General features: G+C 42.7%; 1 protein-coding gene across 4 annotated transcripts in view; it reads right to left on the bottom strand.

Annotated features, from left to right (window-relative positions):
* TENT4B (terminal nucleotidyltransferase 4B) overlaps positions 1-12,076 on the bottom strand; it is a 76,560-nt gene that overhangs the window by 17,783 nt on the left and 46,701 nt on the right. For all 4 annotated transcript variants that reach the window (XM_049621234.1, XM_049621232.1, XM_049621233.1 and 1 more), the window contains exons 2-3: positions 2,850-2,973; positions 1,036-1,082 (exon numbers count right to left, since the gene is read on the bottom strand). In XM_049621234.1, the coding sequence (XP_049477191.1) occupies positions 1,036-1,082; positions 2,850-2,973 (171 nt within the window). The remainder of the gene's footprint in view (positions 1-1,035; positions 1,083-2,849; positions 2,974-12,076) is intronic.

Raw genomic sequence — 12,076 nt, 5'->3', positions numbered from 1 at the left:
CTTTTCTAGGTACAAAATGTTCCTGGAAGGATGTGCAAGAAACTGGTACCAAGGAGCAGGGGACAGAGGTGGGATCCACACTTTTCATTGTAATTTTTTGTGCCCTTTTCAATATGAACTATGTGAATATACTGCCTATTCATAAAATTCAATTAAATTTTTTAGAGTGACACAGGGTTTTGCTGAAAGTCAGAATCTAAATAAGGAAAAATATTCATGAACTCAAAGTTGAATACTTTATGGCCTCTGTAGGCCTACAACAGCAATGGGCAGAATAGAAATTGCGAGGATCCATCCACATCAACACATTTTTTGTTTTCAATTTGGGTAAAGTAGATCAAATCAAGCTCAAATAAAAAATCATGATGGATGCCTATAGTTAAAATCATACTGTACTGCACACTCAAAATTTTGTTAGGAGGTTAAATCTTACATTAAGCGTTCTTACCACAACAAAAGCAAAAACAAATACATGATGAAATTTCAGTTTGTAGAAAACAGGTATTTACACCTTGGGGAAGCCTTATCATCCCCCAAAGGTCCTGCCCTGCCCCAGACTTCAGGACCATGACTGCCGTGATTGAAGAAGACTAAAATTAATAAGGGACCTTCCTCAGAGAAGCGCTGGGTCAGGATGTGGGAACAAATCTAATAGTAGGAGTTCGCAATAAGAAATGACAGACCGGCCATTCCAGAGTAAATGCGGCTTTACAGTATAATCGGGTGTTTTGCCAGAATATTACATCAACCTCTGTGTTAGTGGGTTACGTTACAGAAGTGAACAGGCAGGGTAGTTCATTGTTAACTGATTCCATTTGCTACATGTTCCCTTTACATCTGACAGGATACAGATATCAGTTTGAGAAGATCATCTGAAGTGATGTTCTACCCCCAAGGTAATTCAAATAAAATACAGATAAAATGAATTTTCATTCTGTAAATCTGTTTTGTTCCTACTCACCTACATTCAACAGCCAAAATGAACACATTCTAGAAAAGGGCACAATATCCTGAAAGCTTCATAAATGTACTAACCTAGTAGGTAAATACAGGCCAGTTTTAAAACTTCCAAATATCTGGACCTGAAATAGAAAAAAATTATTATATTAAGGTATTTATCAGATGAAAAGCCACCATGCTTTAGAGAAAGGTTGGTTTTTTGCTCCCCTCTATTGGTATTTTTTGGTAGTACAAGGGCACTTTTTAATAACACCATGCTTTCATGAAGCAGGAATACTGTATGTATCTCATAGGCAGACATTAGGAATATAGTTTAAATTTATAAGGTTAAAAGAACAAACGTACAGACTGAAACAGAAAACTCTCAAAAGTAATATCCAAGTTACTCATGCTCCCTTATAATCTAGAGACATGTTCGACAAATCCTTAATTTTGATTCCCTAAGCAGGACTCTTGTCATGGGTTACTGAGTTAGGGTCAGACTACTTCAGCTGCAGGCCAGCTCCATGCAGAGCACCAGGCAGTGTCATCCCAACAAGAAGCTGTGGCATAAAACTAGACACATCCTATCCCAACCGTGGAGAAGAGTGGAAGATTCAGTGTAGGCGAGTAATTGCAATAAAGGATGAATGGTGCAAAAGCTCAGCCTCTGAGGTGAGATGCACCCAGGAACCTAATCACAGCTACATGTTTCTCACCTGTAAACAAAAATATGGTTAAAACCCCCCACCTCTAAAGGAGGAAGACTCATTTAAATCAGGGTTTCTCAACCTCAGCCCTACTGACATTCAGGGCAGATAACTTCATGAGGGACTGTTCTGTGCATTGTAGGATGTTTAGTATCAGCCTTGGCCTCTACTCACTATATGCCAGGAGCACCTCACCAGTCAATGATAATCAAAAATGTCTCCAACATCGCCAAGTGACCCCTGGGTGGCAAACTCACCCCCCAGCTGAGAGCTACTGATTTGGATCACATAGGAGAATCATTGTGAACACACAGAAGCTGCTCAATAAAATATTAGTGTCCTCTCCTCTTCCCTTTACCTACAGTATCTCATTTAAAGCTTTTCTGTTTTGCCACCTGGACAAAAGAAACTTCCCTGGCTTCCCCTTTATCATCCCAAGACAAAGTCTAAAGAAAAGCCATTTAACACAGAGTAACAGATTCTAATTTCTTTGAATGAATAAAACTGTAGAACAGGCCCTCAAAAAAACCTCTAAAAAGTATTTAGTTTCAACAAGAACCACAAATAAGCAAAGAGGAAATCCTGGGCAAGAGTCCTACTCACTAGGTGGGTCTGCACGGGGAGACAAGGAGGGGCCAGAAAGAAGAAAGAAGGAGTGTCAAGATAGGAAAACAGACTGATGCCTGCATTAGCCTAAGAAAACGAGCTTCTTATGACCTAAGAGATTCCTACGTGACATTTTCATTCGGCTATGAACACTTACAACGGTAGGCTGGAACAAAACAGTAATGGGATTTTGATCTATCAGATCCAAAAACACAGCTACTACAAAAAAAGGCCTGCCTTGTCTGTCTTCTCTTTGTACTAATGCTTCCTAAATATAGTTTACCTCTAGTCTTGCTCTTCAGCACTGCAAAGAAATAGTTTTAACTAAGTCATCCGATTCACTGCAAATAATTAGGAGGCCCAAAATTCTTTTTTTTTTTTTAATATGAAATTTATTGTCAAATTGGTTTCCATGCAACACCCAGTGCTCATCCCAACAGGTGCCAGGAGGCCCCAAATTCTAAAGGCTAGAGAAGACTATCGCCCCTAAGTGTACAGACGCCTGCACGTGGGCTCTGAGACACCAACACGTGCCCTCCCCCGCTACGGACAGGGATGTTGCCCTCAGCACGCAGCAACCAGACAGATACTCACGTCAGCGCTGGGCCAGAGCTCCTTAATCACGCTCTCGATCCTGTTCACCACCTCCATCCGCATCTTTTCTTCCTCCGGTCTCGGAGACATGTATTCATAAAAATCACTGATTTCTTCATGCAGACTGAAGGGGGAAAAAAAAGCAGAAAAGCTAATGTGGGCAGGGCCAGTCTAATGAGAAATCACTATCTTAAATAACCTTATCTAATTAAGTCTTATGACTCCGCTGATGACTTTATGTTCATAGATTTCTACCTAAATGTTAATGCTATAACTGATGCTAGCCTAAAGTGGGAATATACAGAATTTAATAGAAACTGCCAAAATAGTTACATAAAAGAAGAAGTTCCAATAAGTCTTACCAGCCGCTCTCATAGCATTTATTATCTGCCTGTGCAGAACCTTGCCGGGTGTATGCATGCTGGTGATTTAAAAAAAATTTTAAATGTAATACGTAAGGCCTGGCCTCTGCCTTTATACTTCCAATCCAGCAGACACACACAGAATCCAGATGACACAGGCAAGCTTCCTGGCCATGGGGACCGGCCATCTTACCCCTCTATAATCCATTCCTCACAGGAACAAAACAGCCTATCTTTTGTAATGTTTGCTTAGTGAATCAAGAGTCAGATGAACAGCAGAGTCAGTGAGCATCAGCAAAGACCTGAAAAGAATGGCTGGCGGACAAGGCTCCATGGAGGAGCTAAACACTCCCCGAGACCAAGAGGAACAAGGCTCATCCAGGAGGCACTGAGCAAAGTGGACAGGCTGAGGACAACAGAGGAGGGAGAGAAGCCACCAAGGAATGCAGGCACCTGACCACAGTAGGCTCGGACTTTCCTAGGGGAACAAGGAGCTACTTCAATGTTTCTGAGAAGAACCAGGGAAAGACTGACTTCGAAAACGCAGCGTTTTAAGAAGATTCATCTGGCACCCGTGCAAACAATGGACTGGCAAAGAGACAAGACTGGATGCAGAGAGTAGTCCATAAATTACTGCAACTGCAGAAGGGCTGGATGAAGGCCGAAGGGAGGTGCTGGAAAGGAATGGGCTCCAGAGACATCACACACACACACACACACACACACACACACACACACACGCAATGGCTGGGCTGCAGAGCTCAACCAACAGTAGGAAAAAGGGAGGGAGGAAGGGTGCCTGTGAGTGCTGAAGCCTGACAGGCTGGGGAATCAACGAACAAGATGAAAGGAAAAACCAATGAGGCTGGCTACGGAGTTGAAGGCAGTCAATTAATACCAGAGGACAGAAGAAAATGAAGGCAGCAGGTACAGCTCTGAGCAGTGACCTCTGGGAGGGAAAGCGAGGATGAAATGGAGGGAGATCTGCTAAACTTGTGTTGAATGGGGGCGACCCGGGAGGCCGGCTCCAGGGGCAGGCCTCACAGAGAGGGTCTCCTCTAGTACAACTCTGGTGGGCCAGGAGGCCAGGAGAAAAGCACTTAACAGCAATGGCTGCCAAGTGCCTGGAAGCAAGAGGGGCACCCTGGGGAGGGGGGTGGCCACGTAGGGTGGCCTTGTAGTAACACAGTCTTGAAGGATCCCGGTCTAGAGCAGCTACAGGATACACAGCAAGCTGGAAACACCAGGAAACTAAAAATGGTTTTGAGGAAGGGAAAAAAAAAAGATGTCTAATTCCCAACCCCCACTTGGCTATAACATTTTAAACATGGCCAAGTAAGCAATCAACAGTTTCTGCTTCTTCTAATGTTTTATTTTTAGGCTAACAGTCAAAAAACCTTGAGTTCTAGACTCAGGCTTTGCCTGAGGGCAGTTGTGTTCCTTCAAAAAGTGACTGGCGCTTCCCAGCCTCGGTGTCCACAGGCACAAACTAGGGGCTGGGAACCAGGATCCTTTTCAGGACTTAATGTCAAAACCTGGGCCATTCAGCAAGGAATGATTTGTAGCAGTGTTCTGCATGCATACTATGCAATACTGCAGAAAAACTGGGTTTTAAAACTCCAGAGAGTCCTACACATGAATCCAGAGACTCCCAGTGGGGTCGACTCTTCCCAGGTACGCTTTTGGGTACCTTAGGATCTTCACCTTCTGATTTTCTATAAGGGTTATCCCCTTTTCTCTAAGGTATCCCTTTCAGCTTTTTTTTTTTTTTTCTCCCTTTCAGCTTCTTGAAGACAACAGCTAAAATAATCAGCGTAGAAAGTTCAGAGCTTGCACTGCTCTTCTGCATGGGTCTTTGGAAGGATGAGGACCACAGAGAAAAAGGAAAACAAACAGATTTCTTCTTATCTAACTGGATCGTTTGCTATAAATGATCAAAGCGTATTTGTGGTTCAAAAGCACTAGGGGATACTTCCATTTTAACCAATGAGGAAAAAGACCTCCTAAATGTGACTGTATCTACTCCACAGAGGCCCACTTCCCGTTTCTAAATATAGACGAAAAATACGTAGCCCAACTTCCAGTTAATCTTCAAATCACAAGAAACTGAATAAGGATTTATTCTCTAAACATTACTGAGTGCCTGTGTTCAACACACTAGAAGGAAAGAAGGCTAGTCAAACATGATCCTTGCCCTTGGTAATTTCCATCTAACGAAAAGAAATATGCATTTAAAGTAGTTTTGTGATGAGTAATATATAACTGCTGCACTGTTCCACCACAGGCAGGCTTCAGATGACCAGAAGGAGAGCTTGCCAGTGACAATAGCTGCAGGGAATGGAGTGAGTTGCTTTGCAGGGTAGTGAGGTCCCTGTCACTGTGAGTGTAAATAAAGAAGCTAAATGATCATGAGGCAAACAAAGGTCTAATAAGACATTCTTTTAAGATTTATAAGCAATCTCTACACCCAACATGGGGCTCAAACCCACAACCCCGAGATCAAGAGTTGCATGCTCCACTGACTGAGACAGCCAACTCCCCCAAGACACTTCTGAACTTGTAAAAAGTAGAGAAGATTCTAAAATTCCCATTTATCACTAGATTTTAAGTTTCTAATTAGCATATTAAGTTATGTAAGCTTAAAAATTTTTTTTTAATCTTTATTTATTTTTGAGAGAGAGACAGAGTGCGAGCAGGGGAGGAGCAGAGAAAGAGGGAGACATAGAATCTGAAGCAGGCTCCAGGCCCTGAGCTGTCAGCACAGAGCCCAACATGGGACTCGAACCCACGAACTGTGATATCATGACCTGAGCCGAAGTCGGATGCTCAAACGACTGAGCCACCCAGACGCCCCAAGTTGTACAAACGTTTAAAATAAGACCACCCTAGGGGTACCTGGGTGGCTCAAGTCGGTTAAGCATCCGACTCTTGATCTCAGCTCAGGTCTTGATCTCAGGGTGGTGAGTCCAAGCCCTGCATTGGGCTCTGTGCTAAGTGTGAAACCTACTTAAAAAAGAAAATCTTTAGGGGCATCTGGGTGGCTCAGTCAGTTAAGCGTCCAACTTCAGCTCAGGTCATGATCTCATGGTCTGTGAGTTTGAGCCCCACTCTGGGCTCTGTGCTGACAGCTCAGAGCCTGGAGCCTGCTTTGGATTCTGTATCTCACTCTGCCCCTCCCCAACTTGCACTCTCTCTTGCTCTCAAAAATAAGCACTAAAAATAAATAAAAGGGGTGCCTGGGTGGCTCAGTCAGTTAAGCGGCCAACTTCGGCTCAGGTCATGATCTCGCGGTCCATGAGTTTGAGCCCCACGTTGGGCTCTGTGCTGACAGCTCAGAGCCTGGAGCCTGTTTCGGATTCTGTGTCTCCCTCTCTCTGACCCTCCCCTGTTCATGCTCTGTCTCTCCCTGTCTCAAAAATAAATAAAACGTTAAAAAAAAAATTTTTTTTAAATAAATAAATAAAATTAAAAATCTTTAAAATAAGACTACTCTGAACATTAATATTCCATGGAACCATCTCCCTATTTAGGAAAAACTGGTTCCACAGGTTATCCGATTTCTTTTATTGATTTGCATGTGCAATATTGGACGAGGGAAAGAGGAACATGGAAAAAAGGAGGGCCATTAAAGCTAAAACAAACTTGAACAATAAGAACACAAGAACCCATCTCACATCAGCCAAGGCCATCTCCTTCCCACACTGAATACAAACATGACTTCCTCTCTTGCCTATATGTAATTAGCTGCATGTAAAATACTTAAAGACCTGAGTGTGAAATCTTAGTACATTTAGGAAATCAACTTCCAGTATAGCTTTTACATAATCTTGAGGGGACTCTATCTCTATGGACTTTTACTGGCATGGCACCATGTATATCTAGGTGCTTAAAGAATCCGGAAGGAACAGAATCCCATTTTTGGAGTGCCCACTACATGCCTGGCACACTTTATTAAGGTCAGCACAATGACCTAATAAAGACTGGAGACTAGAGAAACTCTGTAAGCTTGCTCTCACAAATTAACAGAACTTTATGCCTCTGAAATCCTCCACTTACACAGGGGAATTTTCAGTTCCTCCCACATCTGGATCAAAACTCAGTATGATTAATTAGTAAATACAGCTGAAGGCCTCATATCCAGTTTTACAGTTTCTCATTTTAATTAGAAAATATAACTCTTGATCAAAACTCATGTATGACCAAAGCACAGTGCCCTCTATTAGGACATCAGTGGAGGATGATGTGAGTTGGAAAAGTGAGCAAGAAAGCACACCACACCTCCTCTTTACAAAGGATAAGTATGTAATATAAAAGCAATATAAAGTAAGTGTCACTATGTAACTGGAAAGGATGCCATGCTCCAAAAAAGAATGAGAATCAAAATTAATTTGCTGGGGTAAAATTTACATTGACCTCAAAATTAATGGTAACACAAAAGTTTAATGTGACAAAGAAAGAGATATAAACAAAAAAAGTTTCTGTATTTTAAAAACTACAATGCACAGACAATTTAAGTCAAAATAGAGAAGTGAAAAAAATCATTTTTGCTCTGAGATAAGCTCTACCAGAGGAGAAATGCTAGCCTTTCCAAATTATACAAATTCCATAATGCTTATCATATGGCAGGGGGAAAAAGGTTTAAAAAAAAAAAATGGCCCTCAGAAAGCTCAATTTCTTGCTACAGAAAAGGGAAGAACTTGTTTTCACCTGGACTGCCCAGGGGTGGATGTGAGCAGCTGAGGAGTTCAGCACCCTTAAAGCCAGAGGCAGCCTCCCAGATTCATCCCAGGCCAAGGCAGGCAGAGGAGCCCCCGTTGGCCCCCACTGCGGCTCACCCCACATCCGTTCATGGGCTAACACCCGTTAACTGAGGGACACCTGCTGGCCTGCAACACGCCTGGGCCACCTCCACACATCAAGGTCCAGCTTTTCAGTTTTCAGAATTGAAGTCCTCATTAATTATTAACTTCAGACTCACATGAAGGCACTGGCAAAGTTCTATTTAATTACCGTCCATAACAAGATACCCACCCCCCTGCAAAAATGTTCAGGTTAATAATAACTAATTTTGACAAAGACATATGGAAAAGGCACCTGCATGCTATGTGTGAAGGTATAAATGACCACGACCTCTCCAACAGTTGTTGTATTCATTGATGATAAATAACATTTCTATGAATAATTTTTAAAATTCCCCTTCTTCCATTAAAATCAGGATTCTGAAGAGACACCTGCACTCCCATGCTCGCTGCAGCATTACTCACAATAGCCAAGATATGGAAACAACACAAATGTCCACGGACCAACGGATAAAGAAAATGTGGTCTATACCTATGACATTATTTAGTCTTTAAAAAGGAAATCTTCAAAGTTGCAACATGGATGAACCTCAAGGACATTATGCTAAATGAAATAAGCCAGTCCACTTATAATGTGTTACCCAAAATAGTCAAACTCACAGAAACGGAGAATAGAATGGTAGTTGCCAGGGGCTGGGAGATGTTCAATGGGTATAAAGTTTCAGTTAGGCAAGATGGATAAGCTCTGGAGTCCTGCTGTACAACAGACCCATAGGTAACAATACTGTATTATGCACTTAAACATGTCTGAAGAGGGCAGATGTCATATTATGTTCTTACTGGAAAAAGGGGGAGGGGGACACAAGGAAACTTCTGAGGTGCTGGATATGTCTATTACCTTGATTGTAGGGATGGTCTCATGGGTGTATGCATATGTCCAAACTCATCGGGTTGAATATTTGCATTAACCAAGCATGGTGTTTTGTATACCCACTATACTTTAATAAAGCTGATTTAAAAAAAAAAAAAAAAGTCACTTCCTGGGGTGCCTGGGTGGCTCAGTGGTTAAGCGGCTGACTTCAGCTCAGGTCATGATCTCATGGTTCTTGAGTTCAAGCCCCACGCTGCGCTCTCTGCTGTCAGCGCAGAGCCCGCTTCGGATCTTCTGTCTCTCTCTCTCTCTCTCTGCCTCTCCCTTGCTCATGCTCTCTCTCTCAAAAACAAACAAACATCAAAAAAAAAAAAAAGTCCCTTTCTTTTCGTCCTTCAGAAGCATTTCCACGGGGGAATGATGATATTCACCACAGTATTACCTGGAATACGGAAAAACTGAGAAACAACTCAATGTCCATCAATGGAATCCAATTAAATAATCACAGCAGTACTCACTGACCTTCTCTTAAATTATAGCCAATAAGCCATAGAAAAGAATGAAGTAGAGCTATATGAGCCAATAGAGGAAAATCTGAGATTTGTTAAGTTTAAAAGAAAAAGCATAATGTGTTTCACAAGATTCGTTTTATGTTCATTCAAAAGACACACACACACGTTTCTATCTTCATTCCAAATTTTCTAGAAGGAGAATTGTTAACAGCAATTACCGATCACCTTAAGGACAGGGCATGACAGGACAGTTAGGGAGACTAAAGGTTTTTTTCACATCATGCTGTACTAGTATGTGCTTCTTTCTAAACCACCAGTGTATATTTGTTTGTCTGCTTTTCTAAAGGGGTTATTATCAATTTAAAGAGCTTATAGGCCATTTGTCACTTTTTAAATATTTTCCCAAGAGTGTGTGCGTGTGTGTATTTCCCCACACCCCCAACCCATAAAACAGGATTTATATACCATACTGTTTACTGTGATTAAATCTGGTAAGTGAATTGGGGGTGGGTGGGAATTCCCTTTTTTTAAATGTATACATTTATATAGTCTACCTTGCAAAAAATACATGCATATTAATTCCCATTATGTGTGCGTGCGCATGCATGCATACACATATATTTAAAAAAAAAATTTTAAGTAAGCTCTATGCCCAATGTGGGGCTTTGGGCTTGAACTCATGACCCTGAGATCAAGAGCTGCATGCTCTACCAACTAAGCCAGCCAGGTGCCCCACGGTTGTATATTATTATTACTTTTTTTAAGTTTATTTTATTTATGTATTTATTTAGAGAAAGAAAGGCACAGAGAAAAAAGGAGAGAGAGCGAATCTGAAGTAGGCTCCGTGCCGTCAGCACACAGCCTGATGCAGGGCTCAATCTCAAAAACCCATGAGATCATCCATGAGCGGCAACCAGCTGGACACTTAACCAACTGAGCCACCCAGGCGCCCCAGCCCACCACTGTATATTTTTATAACAAGATCTTTATAACAATTAATATTCGCTGAAGAAAACTAACATTTAAAGGAGAAAAAGACTCAAGTATCTAGCCTCACACATCAAAAGTTATATACCTAGTCACTGGAGACCCTGAGCAACTGCAGAAGGAACTCAGGGGTCAGCCTGTGAGCAGCACTGACCCCTGGGGACAAAGAGGGACCCCAAATTCACACGCACAGCAACAGACACATGACACAACATTTGGGAAGCTACTACATGCCTGACACAGTATGTGTATTGAGTTTCTGTTGGTGTCTGACTCACCCTTTCTAGGGATTTACAGACTTAGATGTGTGTGTATACAAGACAAGTTTCTGGAAGAATACACAAAAACTGCTGCAGTCCTCTGGGGAGGGGGGACTCTGAGGTGCTGGGATTTATATGCTGTACAGTTTGATTTTTCTGAAATGCACGTAGGCACCAAGAGACGTAACTAACAGCAAGCCCCGGGGCGATCCTGGTGCAGTCTGAACATCTTCAAGGAGGCTCTAGAAGTCGGTTTTTACAAAGAAATTGCCACACACACACACACACACACACACACACACACACACACACTGGTGCTCCTGCATTTCCAGCTGCCAGCTAGACACCCCTACCTAGAGGTCACCACAAAATCAACGAATCCCAAACTAAATTCCTTATCTTTCTCCAAAACCTATTCCTTCTCCTTGTGTTTTCCTCCTTGAATTACTGTTTCCCCAAATGGAAACTTCAGTCTTCCCTGGTTCATCCTTCTTCCTCATCCTCTGGAGCTAACAGGTCTCCATATGCTGTCCCTCCTACAAACACACACAAACAAAAAACTTCCAAATCAGACTGTGTGCTGCCTTACAGCTCCAGCCCTTTCTCTCTGTCTCTCAGTGCTCAGACTCTACAGCAGCCTCCAAACTGGCCTCCCTGCCCCTGGTCTCTCCCTTCTTTAGGCCATCTTCCACTCCCTCAACCGACTTGCTTCACCTCCAAACTCCTTATCAGGACACTTCCTACCTTTTTAGGCTCTTCTCCCCAGTATGGCCACCAGAACTTCCAGGCCTTCTCAAGAACCCTAATCCTGCCCGGGCAGGCCTGTGTCTGGAGGACCTTCTCACTCAGCCTTTGAGAGCTCAAGTGTTACCTCCTCGATCAACTTCCCAGACACGACATTCCTTTGGCTCCTCTTCAGTGCTTCTGAACCGCTCTGGTCCAGTCCTGCTTCCCGCCTAGCAGTCAACCCCAGAGCCATTACCTGCCTCCAGGCCTCCTCATTCGGACTCGGCTCTCCTGGCTTCATTCGGCTGTGTGCCCAGATCCAGGATGCAGCACAGAAATGCCTCTTTAGGAAGGGACCCTCAGATCACTGGTGTACATCTATCCACACCCACGTCCACATGGTGATAAAAATGGCGATTATATGCCTTAAAATGAGCTCAGTACCAGGATCCAAGGAGAGGGACACCCACACACTGTGGGTCAAAATGTCAGAACAAGAAAGGAGGGCAATTTGGCCCAAGAGCTAGAGATGTCCATCAGAGGTAAAGATGGCTATTCTACTTTGTCAAATGCAGCCTAAGGAGATAAGTCTGCACATGCACTGAGATACGGCTACAAGAAAATATCCATGGTGAACATGTAGGTTTTTTTAAAGCCAAGGCTTAGAAGTATTTCAAAAGTGGAATACCTTATTATCTTAAATTTTAAGG

Source organism: Panthera uncia (assembly GCF_023721935.1).
Source record: "Panthera uncia isolate 11264 chromosome E2 unlocalized genomic scaffold, Puncia_PCG_1.0 HiC_scaffold_19, whole genome shotgun sequence".
Taxonomy (NCBI): domain Eukaryota; kingdom Metazoa; phylum Chordata; class Mammalia; order Carnivora; family Felidae; genus Panthera; species Panthera uncia.
Note: the sequence above shows the minus strand (reverse complement) of the source record. Positions and strands in the feature narration are given on the sequence as shown.